General features: G+C 63.8%; 1 protein-coding gene across 4 annotated transcripts in view; it reads right to left on the bottom strand.

Moving 5' to 3' along the window:
* Positions 1–1,683: 1,683 nt before the first annotated feature.
* LOC112207609 (serine/threonine-protein phosphatase 2A regulatory subunit B'' subunit beta) overlaps positions 1,684–15,811 on the bottom strand; it is an 80,800-nt gene continuing 66,672 nt past the window's right edge. For 2 of the 4 annotated variants that reach the window (XM_063805036.1, XM_054677307.2), the window contains exons 8-13: positions 13,162–13,210; positions 12,584–12,673; positions 12,158–12,333; positions 9,916–10,034; positions 9,742–9,848; positions 3,971–4,249 (exon numbers count right to left, since the gene is read on the bottom strand). In XM_063805036.1, coding sequence (XP_063661106.1) covers positions 4,099–4,249; positions 9,742–9,848; positions 9,916–10,034; positions 12,158–12,333; positions 12,584–12,673; positions 13,162–13,210 — 692 coding nt within the window. In that variant the 3' untranslated portion in view covers positions 3,971–4,098. Of the gene's footprint in view, positions 4,250–9,741; positions 9,849–9,915; positions 10,035–12,157; positions 12,334–12,583; positions 12,674–13,161; positions 13,211–15,811 lie in introns of all 4 variants that reach the window. The other 2 variants (XM_063805035.1, XM_054677308.2) reach the window with 2 other exon arrangements.

Below are 15,811 nucleotides of genomic sequence, written 5' to 3'. Positions count from 1 at the left end.
ACGGAGAAACCCCGTCTCAACTGAAAATAGAAAAATTAGCCGGGTGTGGTGGAGGGCACCTGTGATCCCAGCTACTCGGGAGGCTGAGGCAGGAGAATGGCTTGAACCCAGAAAGCAGAGGCTGAAGTGAGCCGAGATCGCGCCACTGCACTCCAGCCTGGGTGACAAACAGAAAACAGGCACAGCATAGAGTCTGCCTTTCTGGAATCGCTATAGCTAGGGGGCTGCCTCCCTAAGCCCCACTTCTCTGAGTCTCCTGCAAGGTTTGTGTGAGTGCCTGGGGGCCGAGGCCCTGGCGAGGAGGACGGGAGCTCGGGGGCCTCTGTGACCTGGGGGAGGGGCTGCTGCGTCCCCCTGTGGGCGCACCTGTGGGCGGGGCCGCTGCGTCCCTGTGGGCGCACCTGTGGGAGGGGCTGTCGGCCGTAGGTACCGCTCAGGCCCGTCTTGGTTGCAGGGCAAGGACCTGTGCTGGGGGCTGAGGGACTGGGTCTAGAAGCCGTGTTGTGGGGAGGCCTGCGGGCGTCTATGTCCAAGCGGGACCTCCTGTCCCTGCACCGCTGGGGTCGTCCCCCCCAACAGGGCCTCGTCCCCCCCATGCCTGCTCCGTGAGGTCAGGCAGCGCCGCGCTAGGGAGATGGGGTGGCCCTGTCCCCGCAGAGGGGCTGTTCTCTGGGGCAGAGGCGGGCAGGACCCCCGCCTTGTGGTCAGGACCCACTCATGGTCAGACCCACTCGTGGCAGCCGGGGCTGCTGTGGGAGCTGATACCAGGGTGGAGACAGCTACGCCATGGTGAGGACACGGGGCCGGGGGAGGCTGCAGCCGACGGCCAGGCCCCCGTGAGGAAGACCCGGGGCGGCCCCCGCCCAGGAGCTGCGCAGACGCGTCCTGGGGCCGCTGTGCCACTGAGACCCGAACGGCTGCTCCCCAGGCCCTGAGTGGCGTGTGCGGCAGCCAAGGCTGGGGGAGCTGTGACTTCTACACGGTGCCGGGGTGGAGGGATCCCTGCCCTGCCAGGGTCTGCCCGTGGGTCATGGGGAACGTGGTTCGAGGCCCCTGCTGTAGCCACGCAGCAGCGTCTTGCCGGGTGAGTGGCCTTGTCTGCAGGCTTGAGACCCAGCAGGGCCGTTTGTGCCACGTGGGGTCTGCGCCGGCCGAGGGGCCGCATGGCTGTCAGCCACAGGATGTGTGTCTCGGGGCTGCAGCAGACGGGGCTTCTGTGCCGTGTGGGGTCCGACCCCTCGGCCTGGGCAGGGCGGCCCGTGGGCACCGTGCTGGGGACGACCTCCGGCCTCTGCTCCTTCCCCGGCTCTGAGTCATAAAGGCCTCCCGCTCCCCCGGGAGCCGTGTCTCCTCTAGGAACTGCTGGGCGCGGCTGGGTCTGGCTCTGCCTCATTCCTGCATCTGATGCCCGCCAGTTCTCCCCCAACTCTCCCCCGAACTCCCTTCTCTTCCGTCTCCCCCGTCCCCTCCGTCTTGCCCGTCTCCATTTCCTCCATCTCTCCCTTCTCCGTCTCCTCCGTCTCATGGCTGTCCAGGCCCCGTCCCTCCGCAGGCTGGGTCCCCCCTTGTTCTGGGCGGGGCTCTCGGTGCCAGTGCTGGGAAACTGTGGTGCCCGTCACCCCCGCTCCACGTCGAGGAGCTGTGTCCTGTCCCACAAGGAGGTGCCCCGGGACCTCAGGGCTGCAGGCCACGGCTGGGTCCGGCTCTGCCTCATCCCTGTATCCGATGCCCCCCAGTTCTCCCCCATCTCTCCATCTCCTCTGTCTCCCCCGTCTCATGGCTCTCCAGGCCCCGTCCCCCCACCAGGCTGGGTCCCCTTATTCTGGGGAGCCTGTCTTGCCGTGCCCGTCCCTGCCGCCCCTCAGGACAGCGCTGTGGATGCCGGTCTGGTGCCGGTGCTGGGAGCCTGTGGCGCCCGTCACCCCTGCTGCACCTTGAGCAGCTGTGTCTTGTCCCATGAGGAGGTGCCCAGGGACCTCAGGGCTGTGGCTGGCACCATTGCTGGGGAGTGGCCGTCACCTTTCCTGGTCCTCCCGGAACAGAGCTCATGCTGCTGCTCCTGGGTGAACCTGGGGCTGCCCCTGTGAACACTCTTGGGTCTGACACGATGGCACCCCGTGAGGGAGGGGAGGGGTGGGCTGCGTCCCTTCTCGGGGATCTCCAAGGGGTGACGGCCACGAAATGCGGGGGACCCACGATTGTCATTCACAGAGGGTGAGGTGCCGAGCCGTGGAACATCCCGGCTTCTGGCGGGACGCTGGCCACGGTCAGGGTGCCCCGAGTGCTTGTTTTGTGGGGTCCCTGGCCCCCTGCACACGTGAGCTCTCGGGGGAATGGACCCCCAGAACAGGTGGAGGGCACGACTGCTGGGCTCTGGGCCTCCCCGCAGCGCCGCCGTCCACGAGGGCCCCCGACAGGACCCCCCACTTCTCCGGCAAAGGTGTGGGTGTGCACGCCTGGCCCCGGCACTGCCCAGGGCATCTGGGGTTGTGGCTGGGGAAGGACGGGGCGCTTGGGGGAATGCAGTGGGTATAGGGATGTCGGAGGATGCTCAGGGGCTGTGCAGGGGCCTCAACAGCGACGTGGGTGGGGGACGCTGTCTTTCACGGCCCCAGGGAGGCCTCTCATGTCCCAGCCTTGAACCCTAATTGGGGGGCTCCCAGTGTCATTGTGGGAGGCTGAAGGCGCCGGTCAGAGGTGAACCCCCCACTTCTGGCCCCTCCCATGACCATGGGCTCCGGCTCATAGGTTGTGTGTGGTGGGGGGGGCGGGCGGACATGGTCTCCCAGACAGGCTCCCCGGAGCTCGGGGCAGGGTGGGCCCTGCGGGCCGTGGCTCCCAGTGTCATTTCCCTGCGGCAGCCACAGACTCTCCTGCCCTGCACCTGCCCTTTTGTTGGGGGGGTCCTGACACTTCGCAGACCCAGGTGGGGGCGTCCGGGAATTCAGGGGAGCACCTGGTGACACTGAGGACACCTTGGGGGCAGCGGCATTCCCCTGGGAGGTGCTGCCTCGTCTACCCACCACCTGGAGCCCCCGCAGTCTCTCCTCAGGGGTCACGGGACCACCCTGTCTGTCCATCTCCTTCACAGCGACGGCTGCCGGTGGATGAACGGGGTGTGTGTGCTGCTCTCGGGGTGGTCCCGGCTTGGCCCTGCCCTCCCCAAGGGCACAGGGCTGCCCTGCCGCGTGGACGCTGCCACCTCCGTTTCCTGGGGGAGCGTTTTGTCTTGTGTGAGGACAGGGGGTTGTTCCCATGGTCACCACCTGTGACCCTCCCCTGCCTGCAGAGGGAGCAGAGCTGGGCCTGGGCTCATCCGTGTTGGGTGCCCCTGGGGGGGCTCGTGGCCTCCCCTGCACACGGGGCTCCTCCTGGTGGGGCCTCCGAACCCCCTCATTTAGGTGTCCCCCAGGTGTGGACGTCCCCACTCTGGCGCGGGCTCCTTCCTTCTGGGGTTGTTTGTGGAACGGGGCCTGGGTCCGTGGCTCCGGGAGGGAACGGCCCGAGGGTGGGGTCCCCCTGGCTGGGGAGGGGGCCCCGCAGAGAGGCCCAGGCTGCACCCCGAGGCGTCCGGCGTGGTCGCGGTCCCCATCCAGCACCGACACTTGTAAATCCCGGACGGAGCCACGCTGTGGCTGAGGGAGCCGAGCCCATGGCTGAAAATCCTCCAAACGTTCATTCAAACATACAAGCGTGATCGCCAGAAACGCTTTTGTACGTTTACACAAAACATTCACACAGCCTGTGGCGGAGGCTCCCGTCCAGAGGCGCCCGGGAGCCGCCGGTCACCGTTGTGCCCACACAGACCCTTTCCACAGACGCAGGCCCCGGAACCCAGGCCGGGAACGGCAAGTGCCGAGGGTGTCCGTGTGGGAACCCGTCCCATTCACGAGCGGCCCTACGTGTCCCCCGGGCACAGAGGTCTGGGCAGGTCCGGCCACGAACCCACGGCGGCCATCAACACGCTTCTGTGAATAAATAAAAATTTATCATTCCGTACACACGCACTCATTTTCCACAGCAGTTTTTACACGAGCCGCGGCGTCCCGGTGGTGGCACGTGGGGAGCGGCCCCGCGGCGGCGTTCTCGCGGGTGGTGTCACAGTGGCTCCAGGGCCTCGTCCCCGCACGCGTACTCGTACAGGTCCACGGCGCCCAGTGGTGAGGGCGCCTCGAAGAAGGGCCTCTGGGCCAGCGGGGACCGCAGCGCACTCAGCTTCTGCTCCACAGGGCTGAGCTCGGCCTCGAACCTGCAACGAGGGGATGGTGAAGACGTGGCCAGCGGCACGGAGCGGGTCATGTTTTCCGGGAAATGCAGGCTGCTCGGCGGCCAACCTCCAGCACGAGACAGTCCCCTGAGCCGACCTCAAGCTCCAGCCGCTGAGCCAGCAACGCGCTCCTGGCTGAGGACGCCGGCTCCACGAATGCTCCCGGGGTAGGGGCCTGCGGTGCAGGTGAAAACCCACCCAGGATGGGACGGAGCCCCAGGCGTGAGCTACACACAGAGGACCCAGGCGGGCGCGCCTTTTCCCCAAAGCGATATGACGGCGACTCTCAGAGGGCAGCCTCCGAGCTGCACGGGGCCTGTGTTTACACAATTGGGTCATGGTGTCCACACGGGACCACAGTTTAGACACATTCTCCCAAAGCACAGAAGCTCCTAGTGGAGGCCACCACTTCCGTTCTGACCAGAACACGCAGCAGTGCGAGGACTGGACGCGCGCCTTCCCTTAAGGTCTCCGCAGTGACATCGGGCGCTGCTCCGGGGAACCCAGCGCGGCCACAGACCACACAGACTCTCAGAGATCCTGTGGGGACACCTCTGCTTTCCAAGATGCCCCCCACAGCCCGGCACTGACCTCCCCATGGTCACCCCCACGGACCTGAGCTCCCACTGCCGGAGCAGGTGTGGACATGGTGAAGGCAGTCGACCCCAGCATGCTGCTGGCTGTGCAGCAGACACAAAGCTGGGCAGCGGTGGGGGTGGACTCTGGTCAGGTGGGGAGCAGAGGTGACGGTGGTGGGGACAGGCGCACACCCATCCAGGCTAGGTCTGGGGGCCACGGCTGCCTTAGGGTGTCCGACAGGAGAAGGCAGAGACTGGGAAGTTGTGGGGACCCAGAGGTTGGCTGCCAGGTCAGAGCCACGGTGCACACAATGACCACGAGGAGGACGGACACACAGGACAGACGGCCGTGGGGGTGGGCCGTGGGGGCCCTGGGCTGCTTGGCAGGAATCGGACGGGGCGGCTGATGGGGTAGCAGGGATTAAAATGCACGTCCATGGAACCCATGGGTCGGGAACCCAACGGTAACCAGAAAGTATTTTGAGCTGCACCAAAATGAGAAGGCCATGGGCTGTGGTGTCCATGGCCCACGTCGCTGCCTGAAGATACTCAAGGAAAACAGCAGAACAAAGGGGAGAAACACCCGTGGTTCCCTGGGAAGAGGAGTGAACCTTGTCAGCCCCTCGCCTCACTGATCACACACAAAGTCAGTATCAGGAGCGTGAGAGACGCTATCACTGGATTCTGCAGACATCAGAGTCACGAACAGGAAATACCAACGATAACCCACTGATGGGAACGGGCAAGTTTCTGAAACACACAAACCCGCAAAGCTCACTCAAGGCTGGGCGGGGGCTCACGCCTGTAATTCCAGCACGTTGGGGGACCGAGGCGGGGAGAACCCTCGAGCTCAGGCATCCGAGACCAACCTAGGCAACACGGCGAAACCCCATCTCTAAAAAAAAATACAGAAAAGTAGCCGGGTGTGGTGGTGCGTGCCTGTAATCTCAGCCACTCGGGGGGCTCAGGTGCGAGGATTCCTTAAGCCCAGCAGGTGGAGGCTGCAGCGAGCTGAGATTGCGCCAATGCCCTCCAGCCTGCGTGACACAGCCAGACCCTGCCTCCAAAAAAAAAAAACCAACGAAGAGAGATGACTTCAGCCAGTTTCTGATAAGGTCACTGGATTTCAGTGAAAAACCTCTCAGCAGTGGCTTCCCTGGCCAATTCCACTAACTCAAGAAAATGCCGCCTACCTACAGTTCTGGGGGCAGGAGGAGACGGAGACACGTGTTATCCTGATGGTGGTCACGGCTCTGTGGATACGGACGTATGTCAAAGCTCACCAAGCAGCACACTCGAAACGTGGTTTACTGTAAACAATAAAAACCCAGGCCCCGGCACTGTGAGAGGCCGAGGCGGGAGGATCACCTGAGGTCGGGAGTTCGAGACCAGCCTGGCCACGCTGGGGAAACCCCGTCTCTACTAAAAATACAAAAATTATCCTGGTGTGGTGGCGTGTGCCTGTAATCCCAGCACTGTGGGAGGCCGAGGCGGGTGGATCACCTGAGGTCGGGAGTTCGAGACCAGCCTGGCCAACATGGAGAAACTGCATCTCTACTAAAAATACAAAAATTAGCCAGGCGTGGTGGCGCATGCCAGTAATCCCAGCTACTCGGGAGGCTGAGGCAGGAGCATTGCTTGAACCCAGGAGGCGGAGGTTGCAGTGAGCCAAGATTGCGCCATTGAACTCCAGCCTGGATGACAGAGTGAGACTCCATCTCAAAAAAACAAAAACAAACAAAGAAAACCAGGCCCACTCGGGGTCACTGGTGAATTCTACCAGACATTTAGGGAAGAAGTAACAGGTCCTCTATACAAACTCTTCCAGAAACTAAGGGAGAGAATACTGCCCCCCATTCCATGAGCCAGCATTACTCTGATACCAAAGCCAGACCGAGAAAAGCCGCTGGCCGGGCGCGGTGACTCACGCCTGCAATCCCAGCACTTTGGGAGGCCGAGGTGGGAGGATCACGTGAGCCCCGGAGTTTGAGACCAGCCCGGGCAACATGGCAAGACTCTGTCTCTAAAAAACCGAAAAATTAGCTGGGCGTGGAGGCACAGTCCTGTAGTCCCAGGTGCTCAGGGGGCCGAGGGTGGGGGACCACTTGAGCCCAGGAGGTTGAGGCTGCAGTGAGCTGACATCACGCCACCGGCCTCTAGCCTGGGTGACAGAGCAAGACCCTGTCTCAAAAAAAATAATAAAATACTCCAGATAATCTCTGCAAAGAGAATCCAGTAATATGTGAGGATAACATATGACTCGGCGAGATCTATCCTGGGAACACGAGGCTGGCTGAAAATGACTCGGTGTAACTCACTGTATGGACACACAGAGGAACCACGGAGCGAAAGCATCTGAGAAATTCGGCCCTCACTGTGAGAAAGCCCCCGCAGACCAGGAACAGGGAGAAGATCCCCGCCAATGAGTGTGCTTACCACTGCGTGAGGGGAGACGTCCCCCAGGACTGGGAACGAGGACGGCACACAAACCAGCAGGGCTCACTCAAGGCTGGCCGTGGTCTGCCCTGACATCCACCACATCTCCCTGCGGGTTCCAGGCCGTGCAGCGGGCAAGAGAAAGGAAGTAACGTACACAGAGGGGTGAAAAGGAAGTAACATACACAGAGGAGTGAAAAGGAAGTAACGTACACAGAGGGGTGAAAAGGAAGTAACGTACACAGAGGTGAAAAGGAAGTAACGTACACAGAGGAGTGAAAAGACAGTAACGTACACAGAGAGGTGAAAAGAAAGTAACGTACACAGAGAGGTGAAAAGGAAGACGAGAGACGGACCCACTGACAGACATGGCCTGTCCACACAGAAAACCCCAAAGAACCGACAGAGCTTTGAGATCCAGTAAGTGCGTTTCATGAAGGTGCAAAACACAAGGTCAATAAATTCTATATGCTACCAACAAACAACTGGAAACGGGAACCTTAAAAGCACCGTTGACGACAGGAAAACGTCAGGAAACACTCAGAAGTCTCACAACATTCTCATCAAGCGTACACGGAAAGCTACAAAAATCCTGCCGAGAGACACGGACGGCGCCCGTGGACTGGGCCTCCCGCGGCTATGAAGACGGCAGCTGGGCCCACAGGGATCCATTCACTGGGCGAGATCTCACTCAAACGTTCAGATTTTTTGTTTTTGTTTTTGTTTTGGAAATGGAGTTTCGCTCTCATTGCCCAGGCTGGAGTGCAGTGGCGCGATCTTGGCTCACTGCAACCTCCACCTCCCGAGTAGCTGGGATTACAGACGTGTGCCACCATCCCTGGCTTTTTTTTTTTGAGACGGAGTCTCGCTCTGTCACCCAGGCTGGAGTGTGGTGGCGCGATCTCGGCTCACTGCAAGCTCCACCTCCCAGATTCACGCCATTCTCCTGCCTCAGCCTCCCGAGTAGCTGGGACTACAGGCGCCCACCACCACGCCTGGCTAATTTTTTTTTGTTTAGTAGAGACGGGGTTTCACCATGTTGGCCAGGATGGTCTCGATCTCCTGACCTCGTGATCCACCCGCCTCGGCCTCCCAAAGTGCTGGGATGACAGGCGTGAGGCACCGCGCCCGGCCAGAAGGAGCTTATTCTTATGTGTTTTCAAAGGCAAAGAAACCAGAATAGCCAACGTAGCACGGGACAGAAGCAGAACTGAGAAGCTCAGCACAGGATGGCAAAAGTGACCACATCGCTCCAGCGTGCACCACGGGAGGCCGGTGGGGGCCACAGTCCACGTGGTCACGGGACCAGCGCTCGCCACCACGTCAGAGTCCAACACACGTTCCCACAGGACGGCACAGCAAGGACGGGCTGAGTCTAAGATTCACACACAGGCAGCCCAACACCAGAATGGCCCCGACAGTTCCACACAGCGTCCAAGTCGGAGGCTTCTCACCGCAGCCAGCTCTGCCGCGGGAACGGACAGACGCGTGCAGCAGTGGGACGGAGAAAGGTTCCGGAACGGAGCCCGCACACGGCACAGTCACGACGCCGAGGCAACGCTGCGGCCTGCAAAGCTGATGCTGGGACAGTCGGACACCCGGACACCCACATACCACAAGGGGAACCTCAATCCGAGCTTCACACCCCACAGGGAAGGTTACTCAAGCGGACCTCAGACCAAAACGCAAAACATCGCAGAGGAAAATCTTTGTGGCTTTGGATTCAGAAATGAATTCTTAGATATGACACCAGAAACACTGCTGTAAAAATAACCAGTCAGTGTCTCCTCCTCCAAATTCAGAACATCTCTGAAACACCACGTGAAGAGGGGGTGAAAACACACGTCACAAACTGGGAAAAAGGCGAACACGTCGCAAATAAAGGGTTTGTATCCTGAAGACACAAAGAACCCTCACGCTCCGTGACAAAGCAACCAGCCCAGGGCCTCTCGGAGCCTCCGAGGCTGGAAGGCCGAAGCGGGGGCTGGAATGGCCACGGGCCCTGCAGCCTGCCCAGCAGGTGCCAGCCGTGGGATAAGGACAGACGTCGTCGGCAAAACATGTCTCGACTCGGCTTCCCCGTGCTGGGCCTGATGTGCAAAGCCTCACGCCCAGGATCACAGAACCCCACGCGGGGAATGACGGGCAGACTGCACCGAGGCCCGGCCCTGTCATCGGCTGTCCTTACCTCACCGGCCCCGTGTCAGGTCTCACCCCGCCCCTCTGTGTCCGTGCACCCCACCTGACTGGCCCCGCATCCCCCGGCTGCACACTCACCCGTCCCCCACACTCACCCGTCCCCCACACTCACCCGTCCCCCACACTCACCCGTCCCCACACTCACCCGTCCCCACACTCACCCGTCCCCACACTCACCCGTCCCCCACACTCACCCGTCCCCCACACTCACCCGTCCCCCACACTCACCCGTCCCCCACACTCACCCGTCCCCCCACTCACCCGTCCTCCCAGGGCTCTCCCGCGGTGTCCTCGGCCACTAGGATGTCGTACTCCTCGGCCGCGTACTTCTCCCAGTCCGAGAGCTCGGGGCCGCCGCCGTCACCGTCCTGGAGGAAGCACACGGGTTACATACACGGCGTGGCGCGGCCCGGCCCGCGTGCCCGCCGCACTCACCCTGAGCAGGGAGATCTGCTCTTTCTGCTCGTGGTCGAGGTACTTCTCGATGTTGAAGAAGGTGTCGAAGAAGACGTTGGCCAGCTTGCAGCGCTTCAGGTCCTGCAGCGTGATCTTCCCTGCGGGGAGGGGAGTGCGTCCAAGGCGCGTGAGCCCGGTCTCACCTTCGGGGCCTGGGTGTGGGGTGCGCGCGTCCTGTCACACGTGCTTAAGGACGCGGCACGAAGCTCCGGGCTCTCACGTCACATGTTTGACGTGAAAGGCGGACACGCGAGTGTCCCGGTTCTGGGTGGGGACGGAGGCGTGGGAGGCCGTGATGCGGAGGCGACGAGGGGCACCGGTGCCCCAAGGACGCGTGGACTGGGACATGGCGCAGGGAGGCGCGGCCAGCAGGGGTGCTCCTGGATCTGAAATTACAGAGAACGGAGCTCCCCGTGCAGGCGGAGGCCAGAGGGTGTCCCGGGGACACTGAGCAGCAGGAGGAGCCCCATGGCCAGGGAGGGGCAGGGCTGCAGGGCGGTGCCCGGGCCTCAGAGCCATTTCCAAAGTTAAAGTCCCAGAGCTGGATTCTGAGATGCAGAAGGAAGCCAGGCGGCGTGGATGGTGGGGCTCCCCTTTGCCTTAGAGGGCACGGGGGTGGGTGGGAGGAGCTGGGGCGATGGTGTGGGAGGAGCTGGGGCGATGGTGTGGGAGGAGCTGGGGCAATGGTGTGGGGGGAACAGGGGTGAGGGGAGGAGCCGGGGGGAGTGAGAGGGGAGGAGCCGGGGGGGGTGAGAGGGGAGGAGCCGGGGGGGGGTGAGAGGGGAGGAGCCGGGGGGTGGGGGGTGAGAGGGGAGGAGCTGGGGGGTGGGGGGTGAGAGGGGAGGAGCCGGGGGGTGGGGGGTGAGAGGGGAGGAGCCGGGGGGTGGGGGGTGAGAGGGGAGGAGACTGGGGGGTGGGGGGTGAGAGGGGAGGAGGGTGGGGGGTGAGAGGGGAGGAGACTGGGGGGTGAGAGGGGAGGAGACTGGGGGGTGAGAGGGGAGGAGACTGGGGGGTGAGAGGGGAGGAGACGGGGGGGTGAGAGGGGAGGAGACGGGGGGGTGAGAGGGGAGGAGACGGGGGGGGTGAGAGGGGAGGAGACGGGGGGGTGAGAGGGGAGGAGACGGGGGGGTGAGAGGGGAGGAGACGGGGGGGGGTGAGAGGGGAGGAGACGGGGGGGTGAGAGGGGAGGAGACGGGGGGGTGAGAGGGGAGGAGACGGGGGGGTGAGAGGGGAGGAGACGGGGGTGGGTGAGAGGGGAGGAGACGGGGGTGGGTGAGAGGGGAGGAGACGGGGGTGGGTGAGAGGGGAGGAGACGGGGGTGGGTGAGAGGGGAGGAGACGGGGGTGGGTGAGAGGGGAGGAGACGGGGGTGGGTGAGAGGGGAGGAGACGGGGGTGGGTGAGAGGGGAGGAGACGGGGGTGGGTGAGAGGGGTGAGGGGAGGAGACGGGGGTGGGTGAGAGGGGAGGAGACGGGGGTGGGTGAGAGGGGAGGAGACGGGGGTGGGTGAGAGGGGAGGAGACGGGGGTGGGTGAGAGGGGAGGAGACGGGGGTGGGTGAGAGGGGAGGAGACGGGGGTGGGTGAGAGGGGAGGAGACGGGGGTGGGTGAGAGGGGAGGAGACGGGGGTGGGTGAGAGGGGAGGAGACGGGGGTGGGTGAGAGGGGAGGAGATGGGGGGGTGAGAGGGGAGGACCGCCTTGTGCGGCATCAGCACGAACGTGGCAACTGCTCCCTCAGCCCAGTGCCAACGTCCCCAGTGAGCTCCGGCCCTAGGTTCTCCAGGTCACCCCTCGGGGGGTGTCGATGCCCCGAATAGGAGGTTCTTGCACTGTGAGACTAGGCACCTGTGGTGCTGGCCCTCCTCACAAACTCAGAAGGAGCGGCCCTTTCCCAGTGTCCCCCCGCAGCAGGGACAGCGCCTCACAGGGACGTCCCCTCACCCTGGTCCGTCCTCCCTCCCGTCCGTCCCCTCACCGTGGGCCGTCCCCCATCCCGTCCGTCCCGTCACCCTAGGCCGTCCCCCCTCCCGTCCGTCCCCCCTCCCGTCCGTCCCCTCACCCTGGGCCGTCCCCCCTCCTGTCCGTCCCCTCTCCCTGGGCCGTCCCCTCGCCCGTCCGTCCCCTCACCCTGGGCCGTCCTCCCTCCCGTCTGTCCCCTCTCCCTGGGCCGTCCTCTCGCCCGTCCGTCCCCTCACCCTGGGCCGTGCCCTCACGGGGCATCACCTTCAGTCCTCGGCTTGACCAGGTCCAGCATCTGGCAGAGGCAGTCCTGGAAGGGCAGGGCCTCGATGGCCATGCTGTCCAGCCTTCGGCACTGCTCCTCGTAGAAGTACTCGAGCTCGAACATGGACAGGGCGCCGTCCCCGTCCAGGTCCATGCAGCGGAACCAGTACTCGATGCTGCGGCACGGCGAGCTCTGTCAGCCCCTGCCCTGGGCCCTCCCAGCCCGTGACCTGCAGCCCCTGGGGCAGCCCCCCACCGGGCGTGCACGCGTCCCCCTGTGCTGTGCAGCCCCCACCAGGCGTGCACGCGTCCCCCTGTGCCATGCAGCCCCCACCGGACATGCAGGCATCCGCCTGGGGACACATGTCACATGGGCGGCTCCCGGCCCCTCCACTGGGACAAACGCATGCCGCAGCAGGAACCCACCTGGTCGGTGTTTTTTTGTCTTCCTCAGAGATCAAAAACCAGACAAAGTCGGCATAGCTGATCTTCCCTTCCTTCTGCACTTTTCTGCCTCTAGATCCAAAGCCAGGATGGAGAGACGAAAATGCATGTCAGGGAGAGCTTCACAGGAAAGGAGCCCCTGTCCACGCGCCTCGGTGAGGGGAGCCCCCCGGGCCCGGCCCTCCTCCTGCCCTCCTCCTGCCCCTCCTCCTGCCCCTCCGGGGAGGAGGTGGAGGCCCCGTGGCCAGAGGGTTTTCCCCAGATCCAGGCGGGGTCAGGAGTGCACCTTCGTTACTGCTCACTCAGGCCCAGCGCCCGACAAGAACCCCCGACCTGGGGCCTGGGCCACACCCTTCCTCAGACCTCGCGTGACAGTCTTGTGCCACCCCCCCCCCAACTAGGGATTCACGTGACAGAGACACGTGCCCCCCTCGCCAGGGCCTGGGGTGACAACCACTCGCTGTCGGGACACAAAAAGCTCATGTCAGGCAACGATGAGGAGGGGGACCGGGGTCCTTGCAGGGGCAATGGCTGCCGTCAGGCGCCTGAGCGGTACGTACCGTGTGACTGCTCCTGAGAAGATCCTGTCTATCATCTTGGTAGAAATGGCTGGAAAGGAATGCGGTTGATGGGCAGCCCGCACCGTGCCTCGGCCCCGACGTCACCACCCCCCAGAGCCGAGACTGGATGCGGTGGGGACCGAAAAGCTGAGAGGACGCCTGGGTCTGGGAGAGCCCCGGGGCCCCAATGCCCCTGCACGGCCCATCCTAGGGGCCCACCACGCTTTCCCGTCGAGCACAGCCAAGTCCAGCATGAAATCCACAGAGTGCAAAGGTGACCGCGGCTCCAAGACCGACTTGCAAAGAGCAGAATATTCAGGCCTCAAAGGTTCAGCTTTTAGACGGAGAGAGAGACCTCCAGTGTGATCACGGAAACAAACACGTTTCAAACAAAGGTTCACCAACGGGGCGGGAGTGAGACCTCACTAACGGGGCGGGAGTGAGACCTCACCAACGGGAGGCGGGAGTGAGACCTCACTAACGGGGCAGGAGTGAAACCTCACCAACGGGGCGGGACTGAAACCTCACCAACGGGGCGGGAGGGAGACCTCACTAACGGGGCGGGAGTGAGACCTCACCAACGGGAGGCGGGAGTGAGACCTCACCAACGGGGCGGGAGTGAAACCTCACCAACGGGGCGGGACTGAAACCTCACCAACGGGGCGGGAGGGAGACCTCACCAACAGGAGGTGGGAGTGGAACCTCACCAACGGGGCGGGAGTGAGACCTCACCAACGGGAGGCGGGAGTGAGACCTCAGCAACGAGAGGCGGGAGTGAGACCTCAGCAACGGGAGGCGGGAGGGAGACCTCACCAAGGAGAGGCGGGAGTGAGACCTCAGCAACGAGAGGCGGGAGTGAGACCTCAGCAACGGGAGGCGGGAGGGAGACCTCACCAAGGAGAGGCGGGAGTGAGACCTCAGCAACGGGAGGCGGGAGTGAGACCTCAGCAACGGGAGGCGGGAGGGAGACCTCACCAAGGAGAGGCGGGAGTGAGACCTCACCAACGGGAGGCGGGAGTGAGACCTCACTAACGGGGCGGGAGTGAAACCTCACCAACGGGGCGGGACTGAAACCTCACCAACGGGGCCGGAGGGAGACCTCACTAACGGGGCGGGAGTGAGACCTCACCAACGGGAGGCGGGAGTGAGACCTCACCAACGGGGCGGGAGTGAAACCTCACCAACGGGGCGGGACTGAAACCTCACCAACGGGGCGGGAGGGAGACCTCACCAACAGGAGGTGGGAGTGGAACCTCACCAACGGGGCGGGAGTGAGACCTCACCAACGGGAGGCGGGAGTGAGACCTCAGCAACGAGAGGCGGGAGTGAGACCTCAGCAACGGGAGGCGGGAGGGAGACCTCACCAAGGAGAGGCGGGAGTGAGACCTCAGCAACGAGAGGCGGGAGTGAGACCTCAGCAACGGGAGGCGGGAGGGAGACCTCACCAAGGAGAGGCGGGAGTGAGACCTCAGCAACGGGAGGCGGGAGTGAGACCTCAGCAACGGGAGGCGGGAGGGAGACCTCACCAAGGAGAGGCGGGAGTGAGACCTCAGCAACGGGAGGCGGGAGGGAGACCTCAGCAACGGGAGGCGGGAGGGAGACCTCAGCAACGGGAGGCGGGAGGGAGACCTCAGCAACGGGAGGCGGGAGGGAGACCTCACCAAGGAGAGGCGGGAGTGAGACCTCAGCAACGGGAGGCGGGAGTGAGACCTCAGCAACGGGAGGCGGGAGGGAGACCTCACCAAGGAGAGGCGGGAGTGAGACCTCACCAACGGGAGGCGGGAGTGAGACCTCACTAACGGGGCGGGAGTGAAACCTCACCAACGGGGCGGGACTGAAACCTCACCAACGGGGCGGGAAGGAGACCTCACTAACGGGGCGGGAGTGAGACCTCACCAACGGGAGGCGGGAGTGAGACCTCACCAACGGGGCGGGACTGAAACCTCACCAACGGGGCGGGAGGGAGACCTCACCAACAGGAGGTGGGAGTGGAACCTCACCAACGGGGCGGGAGTGAGACCTCACCAACGGGAGGCGGGAGTGAGACCTCAGCAACGGGAGGCGGGAGGGAGACCTCAGCAACGGGAGGCGGGAGGGAGACCTCAGCAACGGGAGGCGGGAGGGAGACCTCAGCAACGGGAGGCGGGAGGGAGACCTCACCAAGGAGAGGCGGGAGTGAGACCTCAGCAACGGGAGGCGGGAGTGAGACCTCACCAACGGGAGGCGGGAGTGAGACCTCACCAACGGGAGGCGGGAGGGAGACCTCACCAAGGAGAGGCGGGAGTGAGACCTCACCAAGGAGAGGCGGGAGTGAGACCTCACCAAGGAGAGGCGGGAGTGAGACCTCAGCAACGGGAGGCGGGAGGGAGACCTCACCAACGGGAGGCGGGAGGGAGACCTCACCAACGGGGCGGGAGTGAAACCTCACCAACGGGGCGGGACTGAAACCTCACCAACGGGGCGGGAGTGAGACCTCACCAACGTGAGGCGGGAGTGAGACCTCAGCAACGAGAGGCGGGAGTGAGACCTCAGCAACGGGAGGCGGGAGGGAGACCTCACCAACGGGAGGCGGGAGGGAGACCTCACCAACGGGGCGGGAGTGAAACCTCACCAACGGGGCGGGACTGAAACCTCACCAACGCGGCGGGAG

This window comes from Pan troglodytes, chromosome Y, assembly GCF_028858775.2.
Source record: "Pan troglodytes isolate AG18354 chromosome Y, NHGRI_mPanTro3-v2.0_pri, whole genome shotgun sequence".
Classification (NCBI taxonomy): domain Eukaryota; kingdom Metazoa; phylum Chordata; class Mammalia; order Primates; family Hominidae; genus Pan; species Pan troglodytes.
The sequence above is the reverse complement of the archived record's forward strand: the minus strand, read 5'-3'. Positions and strand labels throughout refer to the sequence as shown.